The sequence below is a fragment of the Eschscholzia californica genome, unplaced genomic scaffold (genome assembly GCF_041429995.1).
Source record: "Eschscholzia californica isolate CP2 unplaced genomic scaffold, dmEscCali1.0.p SCAF_1, whole genome shotgun sequence".
Taxonomy (NCBI): Eukaryota; Viridiplantae; Streptophyta; class Magnoliopsida; order Ranunculales; family Papaveraceae; genus Eschscholzia; species Eschscholzia californica.
Window position 1 is genome coordinate 14549621 of NW_028238198.1, and position 12926 is coordinate 14562546.

Consider the following 12926-nt stretch of genomic DNA (forward strand, 5'->3'; position numbering starts at 1 on the left):
TTCCATCAAACGAATGCACCAAAAAATTTTCAACTCAAACGTGCAATCTCTTCAATGAAACAAGACGGATTAGACGTCTCTACTTACTTATCTCACTGTGACTCGTCCGGACATTACTTTCGCGGTCAACAGTCTTAGTCAATTCATGCAAGATCCTCGTTCCTCACACATGGATGCTGCACACCGAGTCTTGCGATATCTCAAAGGTTCCATTGGAAAAGGAATCTTGCTCTCTTCTTCTAGTCGTCTTTTGGTTTCTGGTTTCTGTGATTCAGACTGGGCTGGCTGTCCCACAACCAGACGATCCACCACTGGTTATATCACAATGCTTGGGTCCAGCCCACTTTCTTGGAAATCCAAGAAATAACACACCATTGCTCGATCTTCCGCGGAAGCTGAATATCGGGCCATGGGCACTCTCACTTGTGAGCTTCAATGGCTCAAATCTCTACTCTCCGATCTGGGGATTGATCATTCATCCCCCATGCCGGTCCATTGTGACAATCGTGCGGCTATTCACATTGCCGAGAATCCAGTTTTCCACGAACGAACCAAACACATAGAGATCGACTGCCATCTGGTTCGTGAGAAGATTAAAAACAACTTGATTGCTCCAACATTTACTCCCTCCTCGGAACAACTCGCTGACATACTTACGAAGCCACTAGGTGCAGAAGCTTTCACATCCATTATTGGCAAGTTGGGCATCACTGACATTCCTGCTCCAACTTGAGGGGGAGTATTAGGGTTATGTATATGGATCGGCCACCCGATCCATATAACCTGGTCGACCAACCCGGTCGGCCAAGAGAGAGACCGGTCCCACCGGTCTCTATATTCCAGAAGACTTCGTATTATATTTAGATAAACATCATATACTTGTAATCTTTATCCTAGATTTACCCTAATTGTATTTCATTAGTCTATAAATACCTGTAACCCTCATTGTTGTTAATATACAAGAGAAATATTAATCTCTACCTCTCTCTCTTCTTTACTATTGTGAAATATATTTCTATCATTCGACTAATACTCGAATTATCTGAACGAGAATTCTCACACGTGAACTCTGATATTGTATTATAATTCTCCCTCAAGGCATAATAATAATGAAAATGTTGATTTGAAAGTCAAAATATATGGAATTGAAAGATAGGCATTACGATCTAGAAAATACATATATTGTGAAAATGGCAAACTAAAATAATAGAGCAAGAAAAATTGCACATTCTTGGATCTTCACTTTCTCTTTGAATATTTTCCATATTATATAGTTGATGCTCAAACAATAAAATTATTTCATATTGGGATTATTATATACTCACTATGGCGTGTCTTGAGATAACAACTTATCAATTAGCTAATGAATGGCAAACTATATAGTTAAATGATTTAATCAGGCTATTAAACAATCAATTTGGGGATATTTTTCTTTATCAATATTAGGTAGTGAGAGAAGGACCCAACCTTTCAAAAATGATCTAAAAGATATTGATATTAATAAAACAACATTAGATGAATATTATAAACAAACAACCCGGCCAATCAAACGAATTAACAAAACAAATTGATCTGATAAGCCTCTTTTAAGGTTCTTTTTCGTGTTCAAAGACGTAATGGCTTTTTAGAATAAATGTTTGGTGGTAAAATGACCCCACTCCTTAAAATACATACCCCTGTTTATAATATTACGATATCGATTCTGTAATTTATGTTTTTTCAGATTTAATAATTTAGAACCAAACTTCTACACTCTTTGTGCTTTTGAAGAAGATGTAAATGTTTCTTTTTTCTTTTTTGTCGAAAGTGTTTTTTTTTTTACTTATATTCAATATTATTTTGACCTATTCGGTTAAAACTTCATCAAACAAAGGACTTATTTACTCACGCGTAAGTTGGCGGACCGACCACGTGTTTTTTCGGGACCACATTTCCACCGACATTGGTGATATAAGGGACAAATTATTTGAGATTATAGTCTTTTTGGATATAACAAAATCATGGAATCTAATAGTCTTAGACAGGCTCCTATTTGCAGCAACAAGAAAAAAAGGTAGGCTCCTAAGATGTGATTTTTCGGGACCACCTATTCAAGTCTGAATGAGGCTTATTGTAGTTACTTCCAATTATTGTAGTTACTTCCAACAATTACTAATGTTGTTTTCGCTTTTGAGGGATGATTTGAGTTTACCAGATACATAATTTTGTTTACACTTGCCAATTGAAAAATGTCACTAAGTATGCGCTCTAACAGTCTAAGTGTCGAACCTATAACTCCGCAATTTTGTACTTTCTCTTTCACAACTTCGCAATTTATCCCAAAGATGATTATTTTCTGATAGACTCTTAACTATTTCCCTTTAGAGCCTCGGTCAAAAATGGTGGTCTCACAGACTCAGAAGTCTGAAGACTTTGACCCAAAAGTCAACAGGCTTGGTGCCGCCCTTAGTCAAATTTGGGCGCCCCTAAATTTCTGTCGTTTGCTCATGGAACTTCCTTGTCCTTGAGATACAGCAAGATAACAAAATCAAAACCCTAAAGACAGAGAAAAGGTTTTATCATCTGGTAAGTAAACCCTAGATTTTCGAAAAAATCAAATTGCCCTCTGAAATTATTCTCACCCTCAATCTGATTCTTTCTCTTATACTTTCAGGGATCAATTTTTTTTCGCGAAAAGCTTCTAAGGAGGAAGAAAAGGAAAGAAGATGGTTGTGAAACTAAGGTTGTCAAGATTTGGATGCAAAAACAAGCCATTTTATAGAGTAATGGCAGCTGATAGTAGATCTCCTAGAGATGGAAAACATCTTGAAGTATTGGGTTACTACAACCCATTGCCTGGTATATAATTTTGATTATCACTCACTCACTGATTTGGATTTTTGTAAAGTTGAACTCCTAGTTGTTAAATTATCCTTTTGTTGATACCCTTTTGCTTATTTTGTAATTCAATGAAGACCTAATTGTTAAATGTTGAATCTTTCTCATACCCTTTCACTAAATTTACAAATATCATTACCTCATTTGTGCAATCTAATTTGGTGGGTTTTTTTTTTGTTAATTCAAATAGGTACCCATTTGTGCAAAGATTTTTTGGTTGATTTCAATATGTAATTTCAACCTAGTTTGCTTAATTCCATAGTTCAATTGAATCAATTTAGAAAGGAAAATATTATAAACAACTGCATAATTGGTTAACCTAATTTCACTTAACTTGTAGTAATGATGTTATGGTGTGCATTTTGCTTGATTTGTTTTTAGAGTCTATCCAATTATAGTTCCCCTCCCCACAGGTTCATCTATTCTTTCTTTGTTTCTTTTTAGTTTTCCGTAATCGATCCTAAAGTATGTTGTTATGTTTGTTTGTGTAGGTCAGGATGGCGGGAAGCGAATGGGTCTCAATTTTGACAGAGTGAAGTAAGTACATATTTTCCTTTCCCATGATAATTTATGTCTAACTAATGGTCAAGCAATTCAACAATGAGTTGTCTTTAATGTGACCGCATCTAAAATACAAAACTTTGCACCGAAAATATTCGAACTTGCAGTCACTTCGTATAATGTGGGGATTTCTAGGTACAATACTAATCTTGGGTTTCCTTTGTAACTGTCGTGTTAAGACCTTGTAAAACACACTCTGGATTTACGTCCTCCCTGTAAAAGTGACCAGTAGGTGGGGATAGGATCGGCTACCCCAGTTGCAGAGCAAGTTTTGCCATTTATAGAGTGCTAAGTTGTTCTGCTGTACAACAGCTGCTATTACAGACACATTACAATTACAGCAGCAAGGTGCTGTTATTCAGCTGCTCCTTATCTTTCATTCTCTTTGACAAGAAAAATCACTCCTCCCTCGCTCTCTCTCTGACGTGGTAACTCTTTTACCCGAAGAATTGGTATGGGATCAGCACGGCCGTTCGACAAGTTATTCGGATGGATCACCCAATCCCAACAACTTGCTAATAATATACTAGGTGATCCAAATGTAAAAGTAAATGTGAAGTACAAAAGAGGACTTAATATTTAGGACGAGTAAATATATGCTTACATCGCAGAGGTGTACATGTTTGTCCATATTCCATTCATTGTGTTTGACACGCGTGTCCTATGTCAATGTACATAGATTAGATCCAATTTAGCCAATTCAGGAATCCAAATACATACATTACTGCATTTTAATCATTATATCTTGATTACTTGAATGAAACATAAGTTGTTGTTACAGTAGGACATCGTGTTCAATACATTTCAGTTTTCTTGGTTGGTACACTTGTGTAGTTTGTTTTTAGTTTGAAAAACACTCCGAGTTTCCTATTTGCGCTAGTTTGATCAACACTTCCATTTTCGACTTAATTTTGGCGTGAGAGACAGAAGTTTTGAAGTTGATATTGATCAGTTTTTCTCGTCCATTTTCATTGTTTAGGTACTGGTTATCAGTTGGTGCACAGCCTTCAGACCCAGTTCAACGTATTCTTTTCCGAGCAGGACTTCTACCACCACCACCAATGCTTGCGATGGCACATAAAGGTGGACCCCGTGACACTCGTCCAGTTGATCCTTTGACCGGCAAATTCGTGACTCCAAAGAAACCTGCCAATACTGATCAACCTAAAAGCTCTGAAAGTGCTGCAAATGAAGCTGAAACTTAGAATCAGAACTGGTGAAAAAATCCTCTGAGAACTTCGAGTCTTGTTGATTCCCGGTGTTTGGCTCGAATGTTCATATCTATATCACATCAGACCTCTTTCCTGCTGACATTACAAGAAAGCTGCAAGTTTGATTCGTTGTTTTCTTCTTACGCTTTTCGTTCAGCTAATAGGAAACAGTCATAAAATGCAAAGGTTGTAGTATGAATTTGCACCTTAAAAAGCTTACTTTCTCGTTGTCATCTTGGAAATTTAGAGAAATATTGTTTGAGAAGAATTCTGAGGTTGTGTTTCTCTCTCTATCCCTCCTTGGCATCAGTCTGATTGTTTAAAGAAAGTATTTTGTGCTAACAAGTATGCAATCGTATTTGCCTTGCGAGAGCAAAAAAGAGAAAAATACAGTTATAAGATGATTATGACACTCTTAATCCAAACTCACAATTGGTCTCACCTTCCATAGCGTAATGTCTTCTATGGAGGAGCATGCATCACCCACGTTTAGAGCATCACCTTCAACTAGGCCTTCATATTGGGGTAAATCTTGAGTTAATGCCACAGCTACTCTGAAGCGAGTAAAATTCAAGCTAAACAATAAGTAGGATTCTTTGATACTTAGGGAAAAACCTCTCATCTTAGAAATCCTGCTCCTACAATTTCTACTCCCATGGAGGAGGTTATTTATTAACGGACGGAAAAATGTCAATCTGTCTGACCACTTTCCTGGCCGGATCTCTGCAAGGGCATGTACCAGACAGGATTTAGAGAGAGTTTGCTACCAGGATTCAGGTGAGATCGTGACCGGACATCACGGTTGCAATGGAAACCCTTATAGCTTGATAATGATTAAGAACATGAAGGGAGTTAGGGAGAGACGGATTCTTGTCTCTACCCCATTTGTTTTTCATTTAACTTAGACCTCTATAGTTGGATACCAATGGAGCTCAATAATGATAAAACAGAACACCAAGTTACAAAATAGGAGATTTAAGACGACCTTGTCTGCTAGATTCAAATTATTTTCCTTCATCTGTTGGTTCTTGGCATATCTCTGTCATTTCCTAAAATAGCCGAAAGAGGGTTAATTTTGAGCCCAAGTCAAGCTCAGTTCACTTTGGCCAATAGTTTCTATATGGGCTCTGACATGCCATGGCCGCAAATAAAGAACAGTTTACTTCGGCCAGTACTTCCCTCTTCCAGTGGCAGGGGGCCGTAGCCCACCAAACAAGCAAGAAATCTTTGTGGGCTAAATTCCCCCTTGTAGATTCCTCCCAAACCCTAATTTTTAGGATAAATGTCTAAAGTCATAAAGTCTTTCCACTTCACAAGTAAATGTTCTTTTTCTTCTCTAGTTGTACTCATTCTAATGCTTTTTAATTTAAAGTAGAAATTATTCATGATTTAATAAAGCTCATTAATGTAAACAGCCCCATTCAAGATTAATTATTTCTATGGGTACTGTTTCTCAGTTCCTATATTTTGTTCCGGCCATGGCTGAATAGTGGAGTCGCTTCTCTGCCAATTCACAAACGCAGTTTTGGAGCAAGGTTGTGGCCGAGGTTCTTCCTTCTTGAACACCCACCGTGGCATTTCCAAAACCGATCATTCTTTTAGGCACTGTCACATCTTTCCATTCTGCAATAACTCTTGACATCTTCAACGTAACTGCATCCACAATGAAACTGATAGTGATTAATTCTTCACAAATAACTTTTGCATGGACAAACAAATCACACTAGATAACTTATAATGATGCGGACAAGGGTTTACTCGGGCCTGCCAGGCCTGTGGATGGCTATATGAATTAATCAGACTAGACCTGGCCCGGCCTTTGACACAAGTCAAGGTCCGATCTGTCCCGATTCACACCCCTAATTTACCACCAACGGGTAGATGTGAAATACCTTAATTTAATTATGTTCATTATTTTTATACAGATTTTGATACTATAACTTAAAATGAAATGGTATATCATACATTCATCTTTTACTTCCTGGCATTCTTTGCCTTCTTGGAAGCTGGAGCTTTTCTTTTCACCTTCTTCGGTGCCGCCTTCACAGCTGCTTTGCCCTTCTTTCGATTCACTCCCTGCAAAATTCCGAAAATCAACATAGTGCATAGTAAGTATCATACAAAAGATGCTAGTTTGATAGGAGAAGGGCTCTGTCAAAAGAACCTCATGTCGATATGACGTACCAGTGCTTTATCAGCTTTTCCTTTATTTTTTCCATTGGTTTGTTCTTCACCCTCATTTCCTTGATTATTGACTTTGGGAATTTTATCTGCCTCCTCATCTGATTCAAATGAGTATCCCTCGAGAGTTCCTACTCAAAAGCAAACGAGATAGGTATGTAATCCTAATACGAGGCAAGTAACTGAAGCATAACTTACGTCTCAATAACATAATAGAAATATGACTAGTTCAAAGGAAAACTGAGAAAACCAAAGACAGTAATATCATAGGGTACAATTAAGATCACCAATCATGATGTTATACTTTTTAAAGAAGAAAAATTACCTTCAATCATGGTCTCAGCCTCGTAAACATTAGAGTGTGCTGTTGGTTGAATGAAGTCAGTCATGATGGCCTCTATCTGGTCAGACAAAACAGAAACACGATTTCAGGCCAAGATACAAGGAATTTATGATAATAAACTGAAAGGAATTTTTTCAGTGAAGTATGTTCAGTAGATACTAAACTGTACATTCATGCTTAAAAGGGAAAATTTAAACATGTAATTGATCATTTTGTTGGATAATCAAGTTAACATACTCCACAGATTTGTAGGGCATAGAAAGGAAATATAACTCCAGTATGTCTCTTTATATGATGCTTTATATAAAAATAAGGAGGCTTGCTCTCAGAGATCCTGAACAAGATCTTCCCGGTGGATCATGGGGTTATGAAAAATAAGATTGTTGTAACGCATCCTTAACGTACAGAATCGACAGGAACCAGTTGCCACTTTTTCCCTGATATGTATGGACTTCTTATGAAATTCTTGGTATCAATTGAGTCACACGTACAAATATTTACGAACAGTCAAACATAATTCTTTCTGCAACTTTTTGTGGTTTAAGGCCTTAAGTGGGTAGTAAAACAAAGTTTTGAATCGTTTTGGAGTTCCAAAGTTTGTTTCTACAATCAAACCTGTTTTTTCAGCTTGCTGCTGTGGTGGAAAGCAATGGGCTTTCATTGTGAGGTAGTGTATTTAGCAACGTCGTTGTTATTAAAGGCAACCTTTGTTTCTCAACTGAATATTCTCTTGTGGTTAACCACAGAACTTCCGGATTCTCTTCTCCCCGATACAGTCATATTTATATAAATGGGGAAAACAGAACCACCTCAAAACTACATTCTGAAATTAAAGTAATTGATAACCTGAATGTCTCTGATTTACTATCCAGAACCAAATTATAAACTTCCTAATAAGGTGTCATGAACTCATAAATCATATCTATCATTTTATCACAGCTGTGAGGATTAAATCCTAACAAGTAAAATAAGGTCAGTTCTTTAACTTTGACAAGGGAAACACAATTACAGAAAAGGAGGGTGTTAGAGGAACTTGAATATAAAAAAATATACACACCTTTGCTTCTGTTTGCCCAAAGTTAACCTGAAAATCGAAGGAATTCCAAGTCATTAATCCAATTGTTAGAAGTCCGACTAATGTGGTTGTGAATTAATCTTTTATGGTTTAGTATAAAGGCCTACAAGGCTCATATAAAGATCAGTTCGGGTGAACCGTTATAAGGGTATACACCCACTTTGACAACAAGAATGAAAAGGGTAAATCTGAAACTTTTTAAGCCACAAACCATGGATTGAAGTATATGAGGGAAAATAATCAAAATCTGAGACTTATGTGTTAATTTTTTGTGAGAATAATCTCTGGAATGACATCCTCGAAAGCATAAATAAGTATTAGTTCAACAAACATCAGCATTCCCATTATTGAATGATTATGTAAAGTAGAAGAGGGGTTGAGTAACATACAACACAGAATGTTCTTGAAGGAACTATTTTCGTTTTGTATATGGTTCCTGAAAAGGCAAAACATTTCACAGGATCAAATAACCATCACACTGAATAGCTGCAGAACAGTTCGCACGCATACTAATTACCAAGTAGACGATATGGATCCACAAAGAACAATTAAAAACAAATCACAAAGATTACACGAGGCTTCAACGGCTTGAAAACGTTTCAACATAAATTGCTTTCACAAAGTATTTAGATAGAGTTTTCAGTAGTGATTGAAGCCTAAATAGAAAAGTATAGTTGTACTTGTGACAGGTAATTTGGGGGCAAAGATATGGCAACTAACAATAGGGGGTCAATCTTGAATTAACAAAAAAATTGAGGGCCAACAAGGCAACTCGGCAAAAAATAAGGGCCAAAGTTGGGAGGGGTTCAATCACTTGACAGCCTGGGCACAGAGTAGGGGGAGAACCATCTCGGTTGGATCTTATTTGGGTCAAAGATTTGCTAAAATAATCAAATATAATAAATTCCACCCCCAGGCTTGAGCGAGGGGTGCGGAAAGATGTTGAACTGATAAATGGTTAGGTATAATATAATGAGAAAGATACAAAAGAATTTAACTGGGTACAGAGAAATACTGAAATAGAGCAAAAGAAAAAAACAAAATACACTATACCTTTTAAATCCAAAAGCATTTCTTTGTTGCCACAGGGTGTATCTGAAATTACAAGGCGCCCAACAGCACCAACATCTCCACTCATATCTATCGATTCTCCTTCACATTCAACAAGTACCTGCATTAAGCCATTAGTACATGCATTCATTAGGCAAGGCTTCTTTAGTGAGAACTGCATGCATGTAGCACAAGAACTGACGCTATATCCATTTTAGAGGAAATCGTCATGACATTTTAATGAAAACAAATAAATCTGTACTCATTCGTAATTTACTAATATCAGAATATTACAGTCTTCATGACTGAATAAGGATGAAGTGCATCACTCAAATTGACTATCCCTATGACTCGAGACCATGACATAGGTTTAATCAATGCTAATTTATGAAAGAATAGAAAAAGGAGTAGACATATAACGGTTGCTAAGCAGAGTTTGTGAACATGTTTGAACAGCCGTGTTGATAAATTCACTTTCCCATTCTAATTCTAAATATAATATGCAATTATCTCAAGTCTTTTTGCTCAAAATTCAGAAGTACGAGCAAATAAGCATTACAGACTATTCTCTCTTTCCTTTTTTCCTTTTCTGGAAACAATGTTACAGGTTCAAGCAACTAAAAGGTCTACTTATACTCTCAATCTTTTCACATTATGTTCCTTACAGCCAATACAAGTTTCTCAGCGAAGGCCTTAATAAAATAACAATATGTACCTTCGACCGCTGGACTTTATCTGACATCACCAAAGGCAACATGGAGGAAACCTGCAAACAGGCCAGCATACGAACAGTCAAATATACACGTTTCCCACCATGTGAGTGGTGTACTGTAAATAGCTTGACTCTCTTAGGTAATTCACTAAATTAATAGTGTATGAGTTGTGACAAGTATATAAGCTATTACAATATCTTACACGAGGTGGAACAGGCTTCTCTGATATTTCCTCCTTTACTGCTTCAGCTTTAATATCATCCTCCATATCAGTATCTGAGAGCACACATATCAGAAGTTAAAATAATAGGACACGAAACTTTATAAGAACACCAGAAGGTTTGATCCAAATGGAGAGCTCTGACGGAGGCTTTAAACCAACTCATGTAGCAAGCAACAGCTACCAAGCTAAAAGGAGTTCTAATTATATTTGAAGATTACTCTATGTATATAGGGCTGGCTGAACCCCACAAGAAGATATATTGGTGATTGTTCTTTTGTTTTCCAGCAACACTGGACCTTATGTTAATATTCCTATAAGGTTTAGAATATTTGAAGTCTTATTGAAAATTTTGGGCATTGTTTTATTCAATTTATTTGGATTGTAACTGTTTCGTTTATAAACCTCTATGGTTGCTTCCACCTGCAAGCTTACATCAAATTGGTTTCGGGCACTGACTCTAGGCATTCAGTGGCACCCAAGTTAAGCACGCAAGCACCCACCAATTCCTCAAGAATGATATCGAAGCAGTATGGAAAGAAAAACAAAGCAATATAGGGAAAAAGATATTGTAAGTCAATAAAATTCAATCAAGAACTCATACAACAGATGACTGCAATGATGCAAGGATTCTATGAGAAAAGGCAGTCTTAACGGTTCATCACATGACCCAAATTCTACAAGAGCTAACAGCCATAACTGACAGCCATTACCGAACCTTCCGAGCCCCTACACGGCTACACTGAAACCTAATGCCCCCCATCACATAAACCTGATACCCTGTGGTAACCTCAATCATTGGCTCAGCCCAACCTGACACATTTGTTAAGTTTGTGGTCATCCAACATTCCAACTCAAAACCAATTGGCAACGAGTGGAGAGGACCTGTATATTAGATTCTTGGTTGCTAGTTACCCCTTCTCCCATGTGGGACTATTTTCACAACATTTACTTCCTTTTCTTTTTGTTCATGTAAGGCTAAATTACATGTTATCCGGCCTACGTACTATTCTTATAATCAATAAGTTAATAGTGGCATGAGACAAGCAAACTCACCATCTTTTAGGTTTTTAGTCTCCAGACTTGCTCTTATTCTTGGGGACTTCGATTTTTTAGGTGACTTCGACTTTTTTGGTGACTTGGACTTCGGAGCCTTGCTAACGGGAGATTCTTCTCCGCTGTCAATAAAAACTGCATCTTGATTGTTATCTTCCTTCGCCAATTCTGGTGTTTTAGTGAAGTCTGGTTCTTTGTGATAGTTATCATCCTCCTTTACTGAGCTATTACTTGGCGAATGATCAGATTCTGATGACAATGTAAAACCTGAATGTGTGGGTGCCTGATCAAAAAAATAAAATAATCCCTACTTTCAGCAAGAAATCCGAATGTTGAGTTCAGCTACCAGAACTAATGAAAACCTAAACTGGAAAGGAAATATGATTAGGATGACAAATGAATTAATGCAAGTTCGAAAGATCAAATAATTAAGATTATAACCTAATCAGTGATAGAAAGAAGGAAGTAAAGAGTAAAGGAGAACCAAAGAAAGCTAGTTAGAGATTATATAAGTGTCTATTCAAGAAATTCCTCAAGTTCCCGCAGCTTTAGATTGAGATCAGACTTCAAACATAAAAGATGATCTTCCAATTCTAATTGAACTGTTTATAAAGATAATGAAATACTTCAAATGAATAGAGAGAGAGAGAGAGAGAGAACCTGAAAATTGCGCAACCAATCTGGAGAAGATTCACGGGAGTTGGTCATGGTTTCTTCTTCGCCTCTTCGTCTTCCCCTTTTTTAGTTTCCGGATTTTAAGATGAAACGATTTGTTACTACATTCGTCTCCGCATCCAAAACTTCGATGCTCCTGTCAATAGCAAAATGGCCATTGTTTTTTATTTTATTTTTTGACGTTACGCGTTACAAGGCATTGATACATCACGAAGATGTGATGAGAACGATAACCGTCTAATTTAAACCATAATGAAAGAGACTTAAAGTCCGACAACATGAAAGAGGCCTAAACCTGACAAATTTATTGTATATTATTTACTTCATATATTGCCTACATTACATGGCGTAAATCTTGATGGCAAACTGCTTCCCCCGAGACTCGATCCCACGACTCCATGAGCTTAAGTAGGGTGCCGTGATAGTATTTATTTTGAAGATCAATGAATACTTGATTTCTATTGGTCCAAGTTAAAAAAATGACGAATTGGAAAATCAAAGATATCTCAAGAGGACATGTATCTTTATTAACTATCGCCACACCATCTTAAAATTCAGATTGAGCTTCGCATTGGAGATTTTGTCTAAGACAATCCTCTCGAAATATCTCTATTTAATACTGCCGCAACATCTTAAAAATCTAAATTGAGTTTTATATTGAAAATATTTTCAAGGAGAAACTCCAAAAATCTTATGTGTTTGTTGTTTTGCATCGGAGATGCTCTAAAGATTTGTTGTTTTGCCAACAATTGGTAGCCCAGTTGGTAGTGCATAGACTCAGTAACACGGAGGTCCTAAGTTCGATCCATGAAAGGACAAATCCAAGAATATTGAACTTGGGTACAAATAAAGTAGTTTCTGTAGACTTTAGGCCATTTAATTTCGTCGGGGTTTAGGCCATTTAATTTCGTCGGGGTTTAGGCCATTTACTTTCGTCAGAATTTACACCTGTAGTATTTCGGCA

General features: G+C 36.9%; 2 protein-coding genes across 2 annotated transcripts; one reads left to right on the forward strand and one right to left on the reverse strand.

Annotated features, from left to right (window-relative positions):
- The first annotated feature begins 2479 nt into the window (after positions 1 to 2479).
- LOC147564402 (Ribosomal protein S16 family protein) lies at positions 2480 to 4917 on the forward strand. The gene is made up of 4 exons (XM_086645755.1): positions 2480 to 2565; positions 2654 to 2838; positions 3369 to 3414; positions 4418 to 4917. The coding sequence occupies exons 2-4, from the start codon at positions 2706 to 2708 to the stop codon at positions 4641 to 4643; spliced, it is 405 nt and encodes a 134-aa protein (XP_086501881.1). The 5' UTR covers positions 2480 to 2565; positions 2654 to 2705; the 3' UTR covers positions 4644 to 4917.
- Positions 4918 to 5958: 1041 nt separating this feature from the next.
- Positions 5959 to 12139, reverse strand: BIN4 (double-stranded DNA binding protein). Its single transcript, XM_086645747.1, has 11 exons — positions 11948 to 12139; positions 11288 to 11570; positions 10214 to 10287; positions 10014 to 10064; positions 9302 to 9419; positions 8638 to 8684; positions 8231 to 8257; positions 7156 to 7231; positions 6834 to 6961; positions 6615 to 6725; positions 5959 to 6302 (listed from the first exon to the last, which is right to left on the reverse strand). Exons 1-10 carry the CDS (start codon positions 11993 to 11995, stop codon positions 6624 to 6626), a joined length of 954 nt encoding a protein of 317 aa, XP_086501873.1. The 5' UTR covers positions 11996 to 12139; the 3' UTR covers positions 5959 to 6302; positions 6615 to 6623.
- Between the last annotated feature and the right edge of the window lie 787 nt (positions 12140 to 12926).

Bases quoted from the DNA above. Each gene is read 5' to 3' on its own strand.
- LOC147564402 (XM_086645755.1), top strand. From the start codon at position 2,706: ATGGTTGTGAAACTAAGGTTGTCAAGATTTGGATGCAAAAACAAGCCA. The intron at 2,839-3,368 runs GTATATAATTTT...TTGTTTGTGTAG, and splicing joins TTACTACAACCCATTGCCTG to GTCAGGATGGCGGGAAGCGA. The intron at 3,415-4,417 runs GTAAGTACATAT...TTCATTGTTTAG, and splicing joins CTCAATTTTGACAGAGTGAA to GTACTGGTTATCAGTTGGTG.
- BIN4 (XM_086645747.1), bottom strand. From the start codon at position 11,995: ATGACCAACTCCCGTGAATCTTCTCCAGATTGGTTGCGCAATTTTCAG. The intron at 11,571-11,947 runs GTTCTCTCTCTC...TTTTTTGATCAG, and splicing joins ATTGGTTGCGCAATTTTCAG to GCACCCACACATTCAGGTTT. The intron at 10,288-11,287 runs GTGAGTTTGCTT...GTGTGCTCTCAG, and splicing joins GACTAAAAACCTAAAAGATG to ATACTGATATGGAGGATGAT.